General features: G+C 43.9%; 1 protein-coding gene across 2 annotated transcripts in view; it reads left to right on the top strand.

The window, feature by feature from the left end:
- LOC117364559 (complement factor D-like) overlaps positions 1–17,088 on the top strand; it is a 30,786-nt gene extending 13,698 nt beyond the window's left edge. For both annotated transcript variants that reach the window (XM_033953876.1, XM_033953875.1), the window contains exons 2-5: positions 3,409–3,565; positions 6,444–6,588; positions 12,789–13,046; positions 16,389–17,088. In XM_033953876.1, coding sequence (XP_033809767.1) covers positions 3,471–3,565; positions 6,444–6,588; positions 12,789–13,046; positions 16,389–16,604 — 714 coding nt within the window. In that variant the 5' untranslated portion in view covers positions 3,409–3,470 and the 3' untranslated portion in view covers positions 16,605–17,088. The remainder of the gene's footprint in view (positions 1–3,408; positions 3,566–6,443; positions 6,589–12,788; positions 13,047–16,388) is intronic.
- Positions 17,089–21,215: the final 4,127 nt, after the last annotated feature.

The following is a 21,215-nucleotide window of genomic DNA, read 5'->3' as shown; positions in this document are numbered from 1 at the left end:
GCAGTGGTGTGATGTGATGGAATCTCGATTCATCTTGCTGCAGTATTTTGTAGCAACTGAATTTTTAAAATTGATTTCAATGACATTCCCAAGAGTAGTGCATGACAGTAGACCAGTGAGGACAGAATAACTGATTGCACTAGTATCCTATAGTGTTGATGGAAAAAGTAGGATCTGACTCTGCTTAACTTCTGTAGTGTAACAAAAGATTTTCTGACTAAAGTGTTAACATAGGGGTCCTTTTACCGAGGCGCACTAACCAATTTAGTGCGCGCTTAAATGCTAAGGCGTCCATAGAATATAATGGGCGCCTCAGCATTTAGCATGTGCTAATCTTTAGCATGCGCTAAATCAGTGCGCCTTAGTAAAAGGACCCCATAGTCTTTGAAGTTCAGTCAGCTACCCAAGTTGACGCCCAGATCTTTGGAGGATTTTTCAGTGATGACGCTAACTCCATATGCTAGTCTAATAGTGTGTAGGATTACTACAACCTGCCTATCATTTCTATAGCGCCGTCAGACATACACAGCACTGTACATTAGAACATTCAAGACACAGTACCTTCTCAGAAGAGCTTACAATTCAATCTAAGTGTATGTGGGGGGGAGGGTTCTGTGTGTAGTTTAAGATGGTATCTTGCTGACCATTCTTGTACTCTAGCTAACGCTCTAGCCAACTTAATAGCCATATTTGCTACTGTGTTTCTCCGAAAGTAAGGCAGTGTCTTATATTAATTTTGGTTCCAAAAAATGCATTAGGCTTATTTTCGGGGGGATGTGTTTGGTTTTTTTTTCATGTACAACAATCATCTCTCTCTCCAACCCCAATTCTTCCTCTTTCCTTTCTCCCCCACCCCACCCCATGTGCAGCATCTTTCCTTCCCTCACACCCATCCCCTTGTGCAGCATCTTTCTATCCTTCCCTCTCATCCCTCTGTGCAGCAGAATTCCACCAACCCTCCTATCAAGGCCTCCAAAAACAGTGCGGCGGCAACACTCTGAATGGGCTGTTCTGCGGTCTTCCCCGCTGGGGTTGGGTCTTCCCTCTGCAGCATTTTTCTATCCCTCCCAGAACCCCACTAACACTCCCATAGTGACATAGCAGAGGGAAGGCCCCAGCGGGGAAGGTCATGAAGCTGCCACTGGAGGCCTCGGAGCGGAGGTATGTCAGGTTTCACGGGGATGGGGGTCGCTGAATTGACAAGTTTCAATTTTTCGGCAAATAGGGCAGCACTAGTGTCAGGGATGGAATCGGAGAGTGTTGGGGACATTTGGGGTAGGGTGCTTCAGAGGTCGATCTTAACTAGGGCTTATTTTGGGGGTAAGGCTTCTATTAGGAGCATCTTTAAAAATCATGCTAGGGCTTATTTTTGGGATAGGTCTTATTTTCAGGGAAACAAGGTAGGTTCATGTTTACAAGAATTAATAGAAAGACATCATCTACATAGGAACAAAAAAGCCATTCCCCAGGTCTCAGATTGATTGATTGAGTGTAGAGTGGTCATGAAGATATTATATATGAGTGGAGAAATAGGAGATCCTTGTGGTCTGTGGAGTAATAAGAGGGGGGAGGTCCACCGGGGCACCAGCACCCCTTCTTCTCTCTGTCCCCGCCTCTTCCCACTCCTTCCCTCACCATGCCTCTAGTTGTTCACTGCCCTGAGCAACAAGAATGTCAACGTGCTCCTCGCGACCACGTCATCTCTCCTGCTGACCTCGCTTCCTGGTGCTGCGTATGGGAAGTGACGTCAGCAGGAGAGACGACAAGGTCGCAAGGAGCACTTTGACGTCCTTGTTGCTCAGGGCAGTGAACAACCAGAGGTATGGGAGAAGGGAAGGGGGGTGCGCATGTGGCAGGGGGGATCAGGGACAGAGCAGGGAGGGCCGGAGACAGGCGGGGGAGGGGTGCCATCCCCCCTGGGTGCCTCTCACCCTCGTTACGCCAGTGCTTGTGGTACACCGCATGGCAGAGTCCAACCGTCAGAGTAGGATACATCTTTTAGTACTCTGTATCATTTTGTTTCTTAAAAAAAAAAACAAAAAAAACACCTTGGAACCACTGTAGTATAGGACCTGAAATTCCTAGTTCAGATATTTTTTATTTTTTTTATCATTTATTCAATTTTCTATACCGTTCTCCCAGGACAGCTCAGAACGGTTTACAGAATTTATTCAGGTACTCAAGCATTTTCCCTGTCTGTTCAGACGGGCTCCCAATATATCTAATGTACCTGGGGCAATGGGGGGATTAATTGACTTGCCCAGGGTCACAAAGAGAAGTGTGGATTTGAACCCACAACCTCAGAGTGCTGAGGCTGTAGCTTTAACCACTGCACCACACTCTGTTGTGAGCGAGTATGACATCTGAAGCACCAGCAAACTATGTGCAAGTACCTGAACTTTGAAGAACACATGGGCCCTTCACGGCTGAAGCAAATGCTCGTGTGCTCTGGAAAGCTCAGACAATAGATCAGTTTGAAAAGGGACAATGTTTAGCGTGGGACAGAAATAATCATATTCCTCACAGAACCTCTGCAGACATTTGAATTTATTTGGAAGGGGGTTAGAAGCCAGTGCTTGTTAGGAACCACTGCAAATATTAGTATCTAGGCCATAAAATTGTGCCGATACACACGCTTTACATTCTAGAAAGACTAAGATCCCCAAACCTGGTATTTGTCAAGAATTGGAGGAGTGGAGAATTGGTTGGCAGAAGGTCTTTGCTTCTTTTCATTTTCAGTGTTAACATTTTGTACTTCTCACTGTCCTGGGACTGCACTGCCGGCAGCTTCTCTCTCAGAGTTACCACCAAACTACAGTACTCCAAGTCTGCATTCTTCACTTTTCGATGAATTGACAAGTAGGAAGTAGAGAATGACACAATGACAGAATTTGTCACCATCCTCACCCTGTGGATAACCATCCCGTGTCATTCTTTAGTGTCTATCTCAACCTCAGTCCTTCCACCCCAGCATTCTTCAATGCAAGGCTTGAAGGTCAGTGGTTGTGCCCGTTCATACTCCGATTCTTCCCTCTCTCCTTAAAAAATGACATGGGGCTGGTTTCCCATGGTTAACTGTGGGGACGGGGACAAATTCTGTTACCATGTCATTCTCTTCTTGGAAGTTCCTATGGACCTCTTCCACTGCCACTAGTGAGCACTGCATCTGTATAATGGCCATTATAGCTGAGCATGATAGGCTGATTCAGGGTTCCCCTACGCCTGCCTGGGAATAAGGAAATGTGAAGGCAGTTGCAAGGAGTGACTGACTCAATAAACTAATTAGTCAGTACAATGCCACTTGTCTCTGTCAATTGTAAACAGTCCTTTCCAATCTCTCTGGCAGTAAAACCTATGTGACCAGGGTAAAATGATGATGAATGATTCCCGGCTTGTGCTTTTTTTCAGCTGCTCAGCCTGTGGGCCGGATACTGGGTGGTTCTGAAGCTAGGCCTCACCTGAGGCCCTACATGGCCTCATTAAATGTGGATGGAAAACATTTATGCGGAGGATTCCTGATTGCGGACAAATGGGTGCTAAGTGCTGCACACTGTGCTCCTGAAATGTATGTCTCTTTTCCCCTCTGGCTACTTTTCAGATTTGACTTGGTATTAGGTGTTTTTTGTTTTTTTTTTAGTCTTTATATACCAGTTATGGCCTAATTAGGTATAACTTGTACTGGAAACCTTGCATCATAAGGACAACCATAGCAAATTGTAACCAGTAAACTGTATATTATCATTAGCCCCTAGCATGTATCAAGTTAGGATAAAAACTTGTATCATAAACTTGTACAGAAATTATGAATGTTAAACCTGTAACCCATTTTGAGCTCTTTGGGGACAACGGGCTAGAAAACAAATTACATTAGTAAATATGTAAAAGTGGTTTACATTCAGGTACTCAAGCATTTTTCCCTGCCTGCCCTGGTGGGCTCACACTAATGTACTTGGTGCAATTGGGGATTAAGTGACTTGATTATATCACCTATTGTATATGCGGGATAAGAGAGAAATATCACAGTCCCCAAATTATACCTCTCTTCCCGATACCGTGATGCTCACTGTTTGAAACCTACTCCATTAACAGCGGGATCTGGACAAGTCCCGTTGTCACCCTATAACCCATCACCTTAACACACCCATACTCCCCAGCCATTACCACAAAACACACTGACTACAATTGTTGGTAATTAGCCGCAGCTCAATTTATTAATCATAACAATTAACATAATATAATTTCAATTATAACATTAATTAACCTAAACTCCCAGAGCTCCTCCCGAGCTACCCATAAAATTCCGTGCCCTCGACCCTGCCACCTCAGCAAGGGTCAGAGGGGTGGCATGTCCCTCATGCCCCATTATCTGGGTCACCTGACCCACCAGGCACGGCACCCCGCCGGCCCACCGCTCATCACCTGATGAGCCCCAATGACCCAGTAGCTCGGGAGATCCGCCCCCGAGCTACACCCTACTACCTGAAAAACATGGGGTGGGTGGGAGGGAAAAAACCCACTCAGGAGGACCCCAACGGTTGAGTCCTCCACTGCCTCCCCCTTTTATAGACTCACTCCCCCGCGCGCTCCGAACCTCCTCCAATTAATTTGAAACTAGCCCTGCTCTACTCTAGCCAATCACGTCGCACCCTCATTCACCGCCCCCCTGACCGCCCCAGCCGATGGGCGACACGCAGGCCTGCCAGCCCCGTGTTATCCTACGCCCATCGACACTGGGGTCTCGGGCTACTCTATACTTCAAAAATGTCATCAAATGAAAAGGGGAAAACTCAAGATTACATTTTTGAAGTATATGGAGTAGGTTTCAAACAGTGAGCATCACGGCTCTGATGATTTTGAAGTTTCCTTAAAATCAGTATCTGGAAGAGAGGTATAATTTGGGGATTGAGGGGCAGATTCTATACGATGCGGCCAAAAGTTAGGCGTCAATATAGGCACCATCCAGCGCGATTCGAGCACAATTGGGTGATGTTTAGTGAATCACGCCGAGTGGCACCTGTTGTGGAGGCGCGCATTAAATAGGCCAGCGATAGGCACAACTAAAAGTTAGGCGCCCATGTGACCGCTTAAGAGCAGCGATTCTGTAAGAAGGCGCCTAACATGTAGCCACGCCCATACCTAACATGCATAGCGCCTATTTTTATGAAGGCTGCCTAAATATTTAGAGGCGCCTTGTTACAGAATCGCGCTTTCTTGATAGGTGCCTATGTTTCAATCAGTGCTGATTATAAAGCTTAATTGAGCTTGTTCTTTGATTTAGATAGGTGCCTATATAGATGGGCACCTCCGAAATAAGTGCACTGGTTACAGAATTTGGGCCTAAGTGACTTGCCCAGGGTCACAAGGAGCAGCATGGGATTTGAACCCACAATCTCAAGGTGTTGAGGCCGTAGCTCTAAGCCTACTGTGTTGTAGGTTAGGGAAGATAAAGGAGTATCCTAGTGGTTAATGCAGTGGACTGAGAACCAGGAACCATATGACTTAACCAGCCTGCCCATCCATACCAACTGCTAATCTCTACAATCCCTTCTCCCTTAAAAATCCTCTGTAAATTCAAATAGTCTTCATCTCCGTCATCTCTACTGGGAGGCTGTTCCAGACAACTACCACTCTTTCTGTAAAGAAATATTTCCTTAGATTACTCCTGAGTCTGTCCCCTTTCAAACTCATCCTATGACCCTGCGTTTCAGAGGTTTTTGTAGTTTGGATTTTGGAAAATGAGTAATACTTTTTACTCTGCTTATCTTTTTTAACTTGTATTCCCCCCCCCCCTTCCTCCTTATTTATTTTAAAGAGTTAGTGGTCTAATTCTGAGATTATAAAAGTTCCTAAATCATTTATTTCATTTAAATACAAATCTTATCCAGATCTGCTTTCTCAAATTCACCACGAACCTTCCTTAGTTAATATTAGCCCAGATTATGCTGCTAATGCCTCATTACCAGCAAAAGCAGAGACTGGGCTGGATGCTTTGTTCTGTCTATGATGTTATAGTTGTTTCCAGGTCAGTAGGAAGAAAAAGACTTAATTCTAACTTTTAAAGCAAGGCATGAAATCACTCAATCCCAGTTAAGTTTAGGGTTCAAACTGAAGATCCTTGGGTCCCTGCATGCTGTTAAATGTGCAGTAACCCATCATTACTAAATTATATTGACAACCACTTCTGTGGTGCTTACCTAGTCACTGCTGAAGCATCCTCTAATAAGAGCTTCCCAAACCTGCCCTGGCTCTCCACCACTCTCAGGTTTTCATGACCTCCATAATAGATATGAGACCAGTTTGAATACACTGGAAATCAGGTCTATGCAAATTTCCTTACCCGTATTAATTATGGATACTTTGAAAACCCAAATGGTTACAAGGTCATCAGGATAGGTTTGAGAAGCTGTGTCATCAACGGTTTTGTTTTGTTTTTTTACTTCTAGGAACAATGCAACATTTCAGGTTCTCCTAGGAGCCCATTCCCTCTCAGAGCTAGAACCATCTAAGCAGTTCTACGACGTTTTAAAATACTTTATTCATCCAGAGTACAATGATACGACAACCCACAATGATCTCCTTCTCCTAAAGGTAACTAGAATATTCTGTGCCTGTTCCTAGCACATACTTAGGTTAAGGCTGACAACTGGATTCAGATTCACATTCACAGGACAGGGTTGATCCAATCCTTGGTTTACCCCACTGCATGCAGGGACTAGTAGTTCTGATTTCCCCATTGCATTCTCTAAGAAAAGCAAGACTGCCAGTCCCAATATACACTGGGGTAAAATCAGGACTGGATCAGCCCTGTCCTGTGAATCTGACTCCAGTTGGCAGTCTTAACTTGGGAAGGGAATGCAAGCTCCATGGGGCAGGTCTCTTGGTTTATCTCTCCATTACTGTGTTATGTGATAACTGTAGAACTAGCATGGGATTGTAATATATTCCTGATAAAGAAGAGGGTTTTTTTCCCCCCAAAGCGTGTTTTAACAGAGCTGTCATGTTATCCAATTCACTACCAGATATATTTTGGGTTTTCTTTGCTAGGTGAGGGGAAGTTTGTAATGAGTTGAGTTCAGCACCCTTTGGGATGTTAGTTAAAAATTAAGACTGGCCAAAATGTATCATTCCTGGAACGGAATAACTTGGCAACTTTTGAAGGTAAAATGTGATGACAAGAAGCAATTCTCATTCCTGTAGGAACGTTGAGGGCAGGACTCCAGGAAAAAAACAGAGGACCTGAGCCATATCTGGTCCCAGTCATGTTCAGTGTATGCATAGTCAATTAAAAGACAACCTGTAGGCTGGTTAAGGAAGGGAACTAAGGCTGTGAAGTTTCAAGTTTTTGATAAACTGCCTATCTAGGAAAATCTAAGCGGTGTACATCAAAATAAGAAGAGACATTACCTATTTCTTTTCTCAAGCTACTGAGAGATATCTGTAGGGTTGCCAGGCATGGATAATTTCCCTGGCTCCAGGCACATTCCTCTTTTTGGGTACTGCTTGAGACAGAATGGGATGATTCATCGTGGGACATTTCAACAAGGCCACGACAAATCGTCCTTCAGTTTGAACCCTAATCCCATTGAGACTTCGGAGCTCTGCCTGCCTCTTGGGTCCCATGTTTGGAACTGGGAGCATTTCTGAAAATGCTAACCTCGAGGATCTGAATTTCAGCTTTCTACCTAACAGTCTAAATTTGGCTTGCAGAACCTCCCGCCCATATTTTCCTATGTCCTTGGTACTTACGTGTACCAAGAAGGCTGTCTCTTCCCCATCTCTATCTAAAATCCTATCTATGTGACATGTGAGGTCCACTACCTTCACAACAGGCAGGCAAGAGGCCGGGCGATCCTCATGCCCACCAGCCATCCAGCTATCTACATTCCTAATGATCGAATTACCAACTACATCAGCTGTCCTAACCCTTCCCTCCTGGGCAGAAGCCCCTGGAGACACATCCTCGGTGCGAGAGGTTATTGCTTCCCTTGATGGGCGGATCCTGGCTACAGGATTATTTCCTAGTTCACCAGGGTGATGCTCTCTATCTAGGAGACCTCTCTCCTCCAAGGCAGCACAGGGGCTACCAGACCGGAGGTGGGACTTCTCTTCAACATGCCTGTAGATCTCCTCTATGTACTCCTCCAAGTCTGCTACTCTAGCCTCATGGGAACGTACTTGTTCTCCGAGAGCTAGGAGCTCTTTGTAGCAAGCACACACATATAATTTCTCACCAACCAGGAGAAAATCATACATGTGACACTCAGTGCAAAAGACTGGATAGTAACCCTCTTGCTGCTGGTCTGCATCTTGTTATTGAGCTGATTCATTAATTAATCTTATTAAGCTACTGGGAATATATTAGACTAGTATAGAGAGCCTTAGGATTTTATTATATGCTTTATTTAGTGTTTATTTCTTAGATAGTCTTAGGGTTATATTGTATGCTTATTTACTGTTTGATTCTTTACAGGTAATGAAATATAAAGAGTTCTCCTGTTGTCCTAATTAGAATAATTGTCAATAAATTAAGACTATAAGTAAAGAAATGAGCTAGAGAAGGGTGGGAGAGAGGAGGGAATGGAGACTAAGCCAGACCCTGCTCTGTCTGCCAGAAACTTTCTCTCTAGTAGAAGATTCAAGCTTACAAAACTGTAAAAGGCTATTATTCTGTGGAGACTAGCTAACTGTAAAAGACTATTATTCTATGGAGACTAGCTAAGAAAAGTTTGCTCTTTTAAGATGTAAACTGTCTATAGAAGGGAACCTACAATTGAGCTTTTCTCCTCAAACCTATCAAAGCTCAGAGCAAAATAATGTATACTTACCCAAAGATATGTCTTCTACTCGTCTCCTCTCAGAAAGAGAATGTCCTCTTCCCTCTTTCACTCTTACTTTATTTATCCCTATGAATGCAAGGTTGAAAGAAAAGAGCAGATACCCAAAACTGACTCAGCTCAATTAACAATATAATACATTCCTACCCAGTGATTCCTGGGTTCCTTCAGTCGTGGGGAGCAGCTGATAGATTCAAACCATGTCCTGAAAAATCTGAAAACAATTTTTTCTTTGGATTATCTTGATTTTTTCCCCCCTAGTTTAATCTTTCCTGCCACTTGTATCCCTCCAACCTGATCCTCTTTTCTCAGCTTATTCCCCCATCAGCCCCCTCTTCATTAAATCTCCCTTTTTCTTCAGAACATTCCTCATCCACTTATCTTTATATCACAGTCCATGCCCCCGAGGTTGCAAACTAGCCCCCCCCAACTCTGTTCTCTTTTTTACATTCCATCTCTCTTCCTCTCACAACCCATGCCTTCCAGCTCTCAGTGCTTGTCTACTCTTTCCTTTCTCAGTGCTCCCTCAGCACTTTTCCCCCTCTCTATGATAGACCAAAAGCAGGAAGGATCTCTTACCTATGCTGCAACTCTTCTCCACTCCTTGCTATTAACCCATTACTCAGATATTCCTCAGCCAGCCAATAAGCTGCTGAGGAGGCAGGATCAGTAGCTTAAGAGACCCCAACCAGCCTGGCTTTCCCATTCATCCTATTGGCTGGCTATGGAATGAGTGACCAATGGTGTCCCTTAAGCTACTGGTCTTGCTTCCTTTGCAGCTTATTGGTTAGCTAAGAAATGTCTGACCAATGGGCTGCAAGGGGAGGTGGGAACAGTAGCTGCAAAGACACTTCCTTTCTTCTTGCTTTCTCCTGAAGCTACATACTGAAGATTTCAGCTCTGATGTCCGAGTGGTGCTGTAAAGAATAGGGTTACCATAAGTCTGGATTTACCTGAACACGTTCTCTTTTTGGAAGACTGTCTAGATGGTTTTCTAAAACTAAACTAAGCTAAAACTTAGTTTTATAGACCAGGTCATCAACCAAATGGAGCTCGACTCGGTTAAGAATAAATGGTAACATAATACTTTAAGAGAACAAAAGCAGAAAATTTAAATTAACAAAAGTGGCTAATTTTCAAAGTGTTTAGCAAACAAGAAAGTTTGGCAGTTTGTCCAGGTTTTTGGACTCTCTGAGTCCAGCCTAATTTTTTTTTAACTTATGGGTGAGCAACAGGAGTCGCCTGCAGGTGGGAGCCACATCAATTATAGTCCCACCGCAGGTACCGGTGGGCCAGGGGTAGGTTGCGAGCCACTGGAAGCAGCTGGAGGTGGCATATAGACCAACTCATAACTTGCATTCTGCATTTGCTCATCAATTAACTTTATCTTTGGTTCATTTAGTTCAATTGGCTTCAACTCATAATTCTACTTATTTTTTTGCATCTGTTCCTAGTCTATGGAATTCTCTTCCAATCGAGATTCATTCTGAACTTTGCTATCCAAAATTTAGGTCACTTGTGTAGACATATCTTTTCGGGTTAGCCTTGAAATTATTGAGAGTGGAGGTCTTTCGTAGGCAGCTATTAAACTTTTGTTTTATTTAATTATTTTTTTGCTTTTCTTTGTTTTTAATGCCATTCTTTTCTTTTTAATATTTGTAAACCGTGCTGATGCTAAAACGAAGTACGGTTAAAAATTGTAATAAACATTAACACATGATGTCGTCACATCCGCGCATACTTGGAGGCCTTCCAGATGCAGGCCCTGAACTCAGGCAGAGCCGGAGCCTTTCCTACCACCTCCAGTCAGTGCCAAATGAGCCTCCAGCAGCTCACAGCCTATCCCTGGATTACTGGTACCTGCGAAAGGACCGCAGTTGATGCGGCTCCCACCCATGGGTGACCCCCGCTGTCACTGGAGGTACTTATTCCTTTGGGGGGAGGGAAGAAGAGAGATGAGGTGGCTCAGTTTGTGTGGCTGGGGGGTGGGGGGGGGCAGGACCTTGTGTCCTCTTTTTTTTGTAACTTAAGAAATATGGTAACCCTAGGAAAAAATATTGGAGATGCTCTAGCACAGGGGTCTCAAAGTCCCTCCTTCAGGGCCGCAATCCAGTCGGGTTTTCAGGATTTCCCCAATGAATATGCATGAGATCTATGTGCATGCACTGCTTCCAATGCATATCCATTGGGGAAATCCTGAAATCCCGACTGGATTGCGTCTCTCAAGGAGGGACTTTGAGATCCCTGTTCTAGCACCTACTGATGCCTATGAGCAGTGTGATATTTGCAGTTCCTGATTCTATCCATTGAAATCCATGATTCAGATCCCATGATACAACATGTTGGTCTGTCAAAAATCCAGGACTGGATTTGTCAAAATGTCTCTCCTGGATCTGAGTAACTTGGCAGTTCTAAGGAATCCTATCACAGAACCAACAGTAGATTCTGCAAACTAAACTAAACTAAACCTTAAGTTTATATACCACATCCTCTCCATAATTATAGAGCTCGGCATGGTTTACAAAAGCTTAATACAAGGAAGGAACAGCATAATGGGATTGGAGGTCGAGTATAGGTGGGGAGAGAGCCCTAGTTTTTAGATGCTTTTGGAATAGTTGGAAAGAGTCCAGATTCCTTAGAGGGGCAGAAAGGTTATTCCAAAGCCCTGTGATTCAGAAGAAGAGAGATTTCTCTAATCTTCCCGCATAGAGGATACCTTTTAGCGAGGGGAAGGATAGTTTAAATTTTTGGGTGGACCTGGTGGTAACGGGACTCAAGGAATTCCAAGATAGTGGAATTAGGTTAGGGAGGATGCCGTGTGAGATCTTAAAAGCTAGGCAGGCGCATTTAAAATGAACCCTGGAAATTACTGGAAGCCAGTGAAGTTTGGACAGAAGAGAAGAAACATGATCAAATTTGCTTTTTGCGAACATCAGCTTGGCCGCAGTGTTCTGAATTTGCTGAAGTCTTTGGAGACTTTTTTTTAGTTAGACTTAAATAGACGGAGTTACAATAGTCTAGTCTGGAGGGGATGATAGATTGTGCACACAAGATGTATCTGTTGGATGATGGCACATAGAACTTTGACACTGATGGCTGAGAATATTAGGCAAAGGATGAACAATACATGTCAGATCAAATCTCTCCTTGTTGATTGGTTTAAGTGTACTCTTGGATTTTATGGACCTGTGTTATACCCCAGTATATTACTGATAATTTTGTTCAGAATATTATATGTCTCCTCAAGTCTGCTTACCTGAACTCCTGAACCTTAGTGTTACCTTGACAACATCAAATGACTCTTTTGATTACCCTAAATTCAGTTGCCTGCGTAACACTCAAATAACATCATTAAAGACAGACCTGGGTGTTACCAAAACAAGAGAACAAAAGAGCAAGACCAGTCCCTGCAACACCTCATTAACGCCAGATGGGACCTGAATGTTATCCAAACAAAGAAACTGGCCAGAGGGGTAACTGACATGAATCCACAAGTCTGTTTATCTGACATTTTGACCTCTTTGACCTGAATGTTGCCCAAACAACTTCAAAGGGACCGACCTGGGGTGTGCCTGAATCAAAGGACGCTGTTACTGCAGAACCAGCTGTTTAACTCAGCAGCTTATAAGGACGGAATTCTGCTCCTAGAATCCAGAATCCATGACGGTTGGCCACGTCTCACGGGACAGTCCTTTGGTCTTTCCATCCATCTATTTTAGGGGTTCTCAATAGTGAGGATGGGGTCTGGGGTCAAGGTGAGGATAATTTATATTTAATTCTTATATGTGTGTATAATAAACTGTTATTGTTTATGCTTTATATTGTCTGGGTGCTTTCCTGAGTGTTACTGATCATTCCACCTGTCAGAAATTAGTGGCGGAACAACCTGTTAGCACAGTAGGTCTATATGGAGTTTGGGGGCCCAGCTCAATAATCTGTTTCCATACCCCCTAGCTGAAAGAGAAAGTAACCCTCAGCCAAGAGGTGCACATCCTTCCCTTGCAAAAGGTGGATAGAGATCTTCCAGCTGGGATTTCGTGCAGTGTCGCAGGATGGGGTCAAATCAGCTTGACGGGCAAACGTCCAGATAAACTGCAAGAGGTGACGGTGCTGGTGATCAGCCGGAACACCTGCAATCAACGTGATCATTATGACAATGAGATAACGGAGAACATGATCTGTGCAGGAGCCCGGAGGAAAGATTCATGTGAGGTATGCTACCACCGGGTTAGTGTGACAAAACATGCTGGTTGCATGTTGAAACTAGATGCAAATAATCATTTTGTAACCTAGCTATGAATACAAATGAAACCTTTAGTGCAATGTAACAGGATGAAAAAAAAAATCATTTAAAGCAGAGAAATTGGTAAGCTGATTTTGGGAAAGCTTTGAACTAGCAGTGTTAAATAGATCTTTGTTAGCTGTTGCACAGTTAAAAACTCAAATTTCTCTTATGCTATGAAACATCAGTGATCATCACGGATCTGAAATAAAGTTGGGCAAACTTGCAATGGCGTAGTGAACGGAGGCTGGCACCTGGCATCGCTGTACACCCCCACTCTTTCCCACTGCGCCGTGTGCCCATGTCCCCGATCACCCTTTGAAATGTTTCAAGCTGCTTACGCCGCCCTCGGCTCTCTTCTGAAATCATGTCTTGGTCCCGCGACCAGGAAGTGGTGTCAGAAGGGAGCCAAGGCTGGTGCAAATAGCAAGCGGAAGATGTTGCTCACACCAACAAACATTTAAAGAGGTAAGTGTGTTGGGGGGGGAGGGGGTGCACAAAGACAGTGCCCGAGGTGGTCTGCCCCCCCCCCCCCCCCGGCCACTGCAACCTTGTCTGCTTGCTTAGATCAGTGTTTCTCAACTCAGTCCTGGAGTATCCCCTTGCCAGTCAGGTTTCCAAGATATCAAGTTTCAAGTTTATTTAAATTCTTTGATTTAATCGCATACTCCAAATCCAATGCGATTTACATAAGTTAAAAGTTAGGTTAAAATAAAAGACAAACAAACATAACAATTAATACTAATTACAATAATACATTTAGGGAAATAGGAGGCAGACAACAATTGGCTTAAATACAATTCTAAAAAAAATACTAAAAAATGGAAGGTCGAGTGACACTAAAGGTTGGGGAACAAATACATGCTTAATTTTTACTAGATCGTCTTCCTAGTCTATTGTAACTTAGAATGAATCCATTAGAAAGCATCCTTAAATAGCCAACTCTTTACGAGACTTTTAAACTTGCTGAGTAATCCACAAAGAATATGCATGAAATACATTTGCATGTAATGGAGGCAGTCTATGCAAATCAAGTTGATGCAAATTCAATGTGGATATCCTGAAAACCTGACTGGCAAGGGGGTACTCCAGGGCCGAGTTGAGAAACACTGATATCTTTTAGATGTCTCCTGCTGAAAAGGGCACAGTGGTGCTCAGTGGAACAGTTGTGTTTGCATCTTCTTCTGCCTCCCTTGTCTCTGGTGTTTGATTCTTGCTATCTGTCTCTGCCCAGCTCTTCCTGCAATCCTTCCCATCACTCAGGGTCTCTCTGTGGACTGCTCAGGAATGAGAAGAACTTGCCTTGCTCAAAGACAGGGGTCTCCAAATGTTTCAAGCGAAGGCCCCCCCCAAAGGCCATTTTCAAACACTGAAAGGAGGAATAGGGGAGGGAGGAGTTACCCTCTATTTTCTGAGTTTGTCATCTTGCTATACCACCTTTGTCATCTTCTAGTGCAGGGGTCTCAAAGTCCCTCCTTGAGGGCCGCAATCCAGTCGGGTTTTCAGGATTTCCCTAATGAATATGCATGAGATTTATGTGCATGCACTGCTTTCAATGCATATTCATTAGGGAAATCCTGAAAACCCGACTGGATTGTGGCCCTCAAGGAGGGACTTTGAGATCCCTGTTCTAGTGTGCAGCTTAAGAACCCTGCCAGCCTTGCTGCCTTCACTGCTACTGCACATAAAAAAAGATACACTTAAACTTCAAAAACCTGGTGGGATAGAAAAATGAGCATGGGCACTAATTATGCTAAGAGCACAGGTTCACAAATCAAGAATGTGCTATAGTTAAAAACACAGGTGACAAGAAGTTGCAGGGATCCTGTGTGCTGCTCTCTCAAGGACTAGAGCCACCACCAGGATTGGGAAGAGAGTTGCCTGGGCCAAAACATAATACTGTAAAACCTTGGATGGCAAGTAGAGGTCTGCACGGGAACGGGGATCGCGGGAATCCCGCGGGTCCCACAGGGTTCCCGCGGGAATCCCCCCTAACCCATGGGACTCCCACGGGGACCCCCTCTGGCTCACTGGACTCCCACGGGGACCCCCCTCTAGCCAACGGGACTCCCACGGGGATGGAAGGCTTTGGAAGCAGGGTTCGTCCATATAATATAATGGGCACGTCAGCCTTAGTAAAAGAGGGGGTTTATAAGTTAATTACCTGAACAGAAAACAAAAAAAGGGTTCCACCAAAGAGATTCCTCAAGGAAAACAGCAGTGCAAACACAAAAGAAACTGTGGAATTGATGATCCTGTCAGAAGTAATTGCTGCTTTTTATGGGGACGGGTGGGGATGGAGGTAATTCCTTGCGGGGATGGGTGGGGATGGAGAGGATCCTGATGGGGATGGGCGGGGATGGGTGGGATTTCTGTCCCCGTGCAACTCTCTAATTGCAAGTAACTTGGTTTGCAAGTGTTTTGCAAGACAAGCAAAACATTTTATTAAATTTTAACTTGATATACAAGCAATGTCTTGCAATACTAGTACATACAGTATACACACATCACAACTGAGCCGATGGCTCTTCTCTCTCTGACGCTGCAGGAGTGTAGTGACTGTTCTAAATGAGCGAGGTCTTGCAATACAAGTACGCATAGTATTTTGTATTAAAGGTTTTGGGTTGTGGAATGAATCATCTGAGTTTCCATTATTTCTTATGGGGAAATTCGCTTTGATATACGAGTGCTTTGGATTACAAGCATGCTTCTGGAACGAATTGTGCTCACAAACCAAAGTTTTACTGTAATTAACTGGTTTGTCTATGGTAGAAGGCAAGCGATTCTACAAAGGTGTCTCGCAAACTTTGTGAGCACACTAACTTGGGGGTGGTGGCTCGAAGACATCCGGAAATGCGTGGATGTTGACATGATGATATCACGCACATGCATGACATCATCACAACAACATCCGTGCATGCACATAGATCCTCCAGACAGGGCTCTGAGACGCCAGTGAGGGGGTGCTGAAAATGAAAAGGTGCAGAGAGGAGGAGAGATGCCAGGGAGGAGGAGAGATGCTAGCACTGGCTGCCTGCCTACAGGATGTGCCTCTTCTCCTCCCCAGCATCTGGCGGCATAACTGGAATGTCCCGGGGCACATAGTTTGCGATACACTGTTCTACAACAAGAACATCAGTTCTGTAAGAGTGCCTAGGGACCATAGGATGAACTCTTCCTGCACTCAGTCCCCTAACATCCCTCCCCCTGAGCCCTAAACTATGCATGTGGCTGCAGTTACATTAATCATTTTCCATGGATTTGCCTTACAGGGAGATTCTGGTGGGCCATTGGTTTGTGATGGAATAGCAGAGGGTGTCGTTTCCACTGGCTATCGCAAATGTGGCAACATAAAGAGGCCTGGAATTTATACCCGGATTTCAGCCTATAACTCCTGGATCAACAGTACCATGGAAGCAGCCAGCGAAGAAGAGGGGGAGAGTGCAGGGTCCAAAGAGACTGCAAGTTCCCTTCCTCTCTCCCTCTAGAACCCTAAATTAAAGTTGCTACATGTCCCATTTACAGTAGTCACTCTCCCAGGAATAACCACGGTCATCCAATCTGCTCCCCATGAAATTAACACTACTTGTATAAAATCACTCTTTAATGCAGACGCTGAATCCCAGATTAAATAGAGTCTTTTTAGAAAGGTGAATCTTAAAGGAAAAAGAACAATACATTTTCTTATCAGGCCTTGAGTGTCTAGAACAGTTTGCCATTGTATATGAGACTGCAGTCTTCTAACTCTTCCTTTTATAGACACTTGAAAACATTTAACGTAAGAAAGAACATAAACACTGCCATACTGAGACAGACAGTATGGCAGTTTCCATCAGAGGCCAACCTAGATCACAAGTACCTAGCAATATCTCAAAAGAGTAAAATGGATTTTATGCTACTTATCCTAGAAATAAGCGTGGATTTTCCCAAGTCCATCGTAATAATGGCTTATGGACCTATCTTTTAGGAAGGGATCCAAATCTTTTTAAAACCCTGTTAAGCTAATTGCTTTTACCACATTCTCTGGCAATGAATTATATGTTGAGTAAATAAATATTTTTCTGATTTGTTTTAAATTTACTACTTAGCTTAATTGTGTGCCCCATAGTTCTTGTATTTTTGGACAGAGTACAAAAGCAATCTACCTGTTCCATCCCATTCAGTATTTTATAAATCTCCATCATATCTCAGCCTCAGCCGTGTCTTTTCCAAGCTGTATTCCATAAATATTTAAGTCAGGACTACAGTTGATCTGCAAGTGGTTATTATTATTGGGGTTTTCAGTTATTTTAATATTATTAAATTTTGTTGTAATTTTCCAGAGTACACATTGGTTTCTTTTATAGAATCTGCCCTGGATCTACTTAAGATTAAACCTGGTGTGGGCCAAATAAAGGGGTTCTTTTACTAAGGGGGAAAATTAGATCAGACATTAAATGTGTTTTGCTACAAAATCTATCACCATTTCAACTACATAAAAGCTATTTTCTTTTGTCATATCATAATTTGGCCTGTTATTTGGGTAAAAGTTCAGGGATGTATTAATCTCATTTAGGACACCATTCTCTGCTGGTATTATGAATCTCTTATCAAAGATTTGCTTTTAAATAGTCCTTAAGAAGAAAGTGTCTGAGTACATAATAAAACACATGAAGAAATGCTTCTGATTTCAGAAACAGGACCAAAATCATATGGGATGAGCAAGCTAGTCTTCTCTGAAGTAGGCATCCTAAACCCACCCTGGTGACCCTGCATGATATCATTGCTGATTTTGCAGGAAATGTAAATTTATGCAACAAAATCTGTTTATATACACTGCTCTTCCATGGTTGCAAACATATCTCATGCAGAACCATCAATGTATCTTGCAGGGTTACCGAGTGGGTTTGGGATGCTTCAAGATAAATAGATCAGTGTCACCGGCTATTCATAGACTGGTTTCAATGATTATCCACCCATGCACATATTCCAGTCATAACAATTTCTTCCTTATATGTTTTATTAAGTATATCTGATCCTCAGAGTGTTACAAAAGCCCCATTTGATATATGTGAAGCTTATCACAATCACCCGATCGTCATAGGATCAACATTAAATAATTGTTTGTTATTATTTTTTATCTTTTTCTTATTATGCATTTAAGCACATATAAGCATTGCCTCTGCTGAGTCAGACCATAGGTCCATCATGCCCAGCAGTCCGCTCCCGCGGTGGCCCCCCAGGTCAATGACCTGTAGTGATCTATTACTCTACTACTCTATTACTTTACAGCCTTCTGTACTGTATAGTAACCCTCTAAATGTACCCATGGATCCCCTTTTCCTTCATGAACTTGTCCAATCCCCTTTTGAACCCCAAAGTCGTACTCTGCTCTACCACCTCTTCTGGAAGCGTATTCCAGGTGTTCACCACCCTCTGCGTAAAGAAGAACTTCCTAGCATTTGTTCTGAACCTATCTCCCTTCAATTTTTTTGAGTGCCCTCTAGTTTTTGCTGCCCCTGCTAGTCTGAAGAATCTGTCCCTCTCTACCTTCACTATACCCTTCATGATCTTATGAGTTTCTATCATATCCCCTCTAAGTCTCCGCTTTTCCAGGGAAAAGAGCCCCAGCTTCTCCAGACTCTCAGCATGAGAGGTTTTCCATGCCCTTTATCATTTTTGTCGCTCTCCTCTGGACCCTCTCGAGAATCGCCATATCCTTCTTAAGGTACGGCGACCAGTACTGAACGCAGTACTCCAGATGCGGTCGCACCATCGCCCTATACAGCGGGAGGATAACTTCCTTGGTTCTGGTAGTGATACCTTTTTTGATAATGCCCAACATTCTATTTGCCTTTTTTGAGGCCGCTGCGCACTGTGCTGCCGGCTTCATTGTTCTATCTACCAAAACCCCCAAGTCCTTTTCTAGGTTGCCTTCCCCCAGTACCATCCCCTCCATTGTGTAGTTGTACATCGGGTTCCCTTTCCCTATGTGCATAACTTTACATTTCTCTACATTGAAGCTCATCTGCCATTTATTTGGCCAGAGGGAAGGACAAATGCTTGTATCTTGGCGTAATTTACAGACCCCCAAGACAACAGGATGACCTGGATATGGAAATAATCGGGGATATAGAAAATATCACCTTACGTGGGGACACAGTATTGTTAGGTGACTTCAACATGCCTGATGTGGATTGGGATACACTAACCTCTGATTCCGGCAGAAACAGGAGGCTATTAAACTCTATGAAGGGAGCTGGTCTGAAGCAAATGGTGTTGGACCCAACAAGGGATCAGGCAATACTGGACCTATTACTTACCAATGGAGAAAGTGTCACAGAGGTCTCGGTGGGCGAGACATTGGCCTCCAGTGACCACAACATGGTATGGTTCGATCTTAGGAAAGGTTTTACTAAATCTACTACACTGACCAAGGTCCTCAAATTCAAGGACACAAACTTCCAAGACATGGGTTCCTTTGTTCACCAGGCACTACAAAGCCAAGCAAAAACCGATAGCGTGGAAGAAATGTGGTCGACTTTGAAAGCCACCATACAAGAAGCGACAAACCGCTATGTTAAATTAGTAAGTAAACGGCGAAGAAACAACAAGCCGCAATGGTTCACTGCAGAGATCTCAGACCTCATCAAGGAGAAGAAAAAAGCATTCATCTCTTACAAACAATCGGGGAAACAGGACTCTAGAGCAGACTACCTGACCAAGTCAAAAGCAGTCAAAACAGCAGTCAGGGAGGCTAAATTCCACATGGAGGAGTCTCTGGCAAAGAACATCCAGAAGAGAGATAAATCCTTCTTCAGGTATATCAGTGACAGAAGTAAAAACTCAGGCGGGATTGTACGTCTTAAGAAACCAGACGGAGACTATGTGGAAAAGGATTCCAAAAAAGCCCAACTATTAAATGAATACTTCAGCTCAGTCTTCACCCGTGAAGCACCGGGGCTTGGCCCTCAGCTACAGACAAGGGCTGACTCAGTTGACCCGTTTAGTAACTTCGAGTTTACGCCCAGCAGTGTCTACGATGAGCTGTCAAAACTCAAGATTAACAAGGCAATGGGGCCTGACAACTTACACCCCAGGGTGCTTAGGGAGTTGAGTGATGTTTTGGCGGAGCCACTGTCAGCGCTCTTCAACCTCTCCTTTAGTACAGGCTGCGTCCCGCTGGACTGGAGGACGGCTAACGTCATTCCACTCCACAAGAAGGGCTCAAAGATGGAGACAGCAAACTACAGACCAGTGAGTCTAACATCAATAGTGAGCAAACTAATGGAAACTCTAATCAAACAACAATTGGATAAGATCCTGGATGAGGAAAATCTACGGGACCCCCGTCAACATGGATTTACTAAGGGGAGATCATGCCAATCCAACCTGATCAGCTTCTTTGACTGGGTGACGGGGAAGCTGGATGTTGGGGAATCCCTGGACATCGTGTACCTGGACTTTAGCAAAGCATTCGATAATGTACCACACCGCAGGTTGCTGAGCAAGATGGGTTCTATAGGATTAGGTGACACTTTGACGAAATGGGTTAGGAACTGGCTTGGTGGTAGGCTTCAAAGGGTAGTGGTGAACGGCACCCCCTCAGAAATGACGGAGGTGATCAGTGGAGTGCCACAGGGCTCAGTCTTAGGCCCGACCCTATTCAACATCTTTATAAGAGACTTGGCAGAAGGGCTTAGAGGTAAAATAGCATTCATTATTCGCTGATGACGCCAAACTAAGTAATGTAGTGGGCAAATGCACAACGGACGAAGATTCAATGCCCGACAACATGACGCACGATCTACTCCTACTGGAGCGCTGGTCTAGGACCTGGCAACTTAGCTTCAATGCCAAAAAATGCAAAGTCATGCACCTAGGCAACCATAATCCATACAAGACTTATACCCTTAATGGTGAGATCCTAACAAGAACGGTAGCAGAACGAGACTTGGGGGTGATTGTCAGTGAGGACATGAAGGCTGCCAGTCAGGTAGAGCAGGCCTCATCCAAGGCAAGACAGATCCTAGGTTGCATACGCAGGGGTTTCGTCAGCCGGAAGCCAGAAGTCATTATGCCATTGTATAGATCCATGGTGAGGCCCCACCTGGAATACT

Source organism: Geotrypetes seraphini, chromosome 8, assembly GCF_902459505.1.
Source record: "Geotrypetes seraphini chromosome 8, aGeoSer1.1, whole genome shotgun sequence".
Lineage (NCBI taxonomy): Eukaryota > Metazoa > Chordata > Amphibia > Gymnophiona > Dermophiidae > Geotrypetes > Geotrypetes seraphini.
The sequence above is the reverse complement of the archived record's forward strand: the minus strand, read 5'-3'. Positions and strand labels throughout refer to the sequence as shown.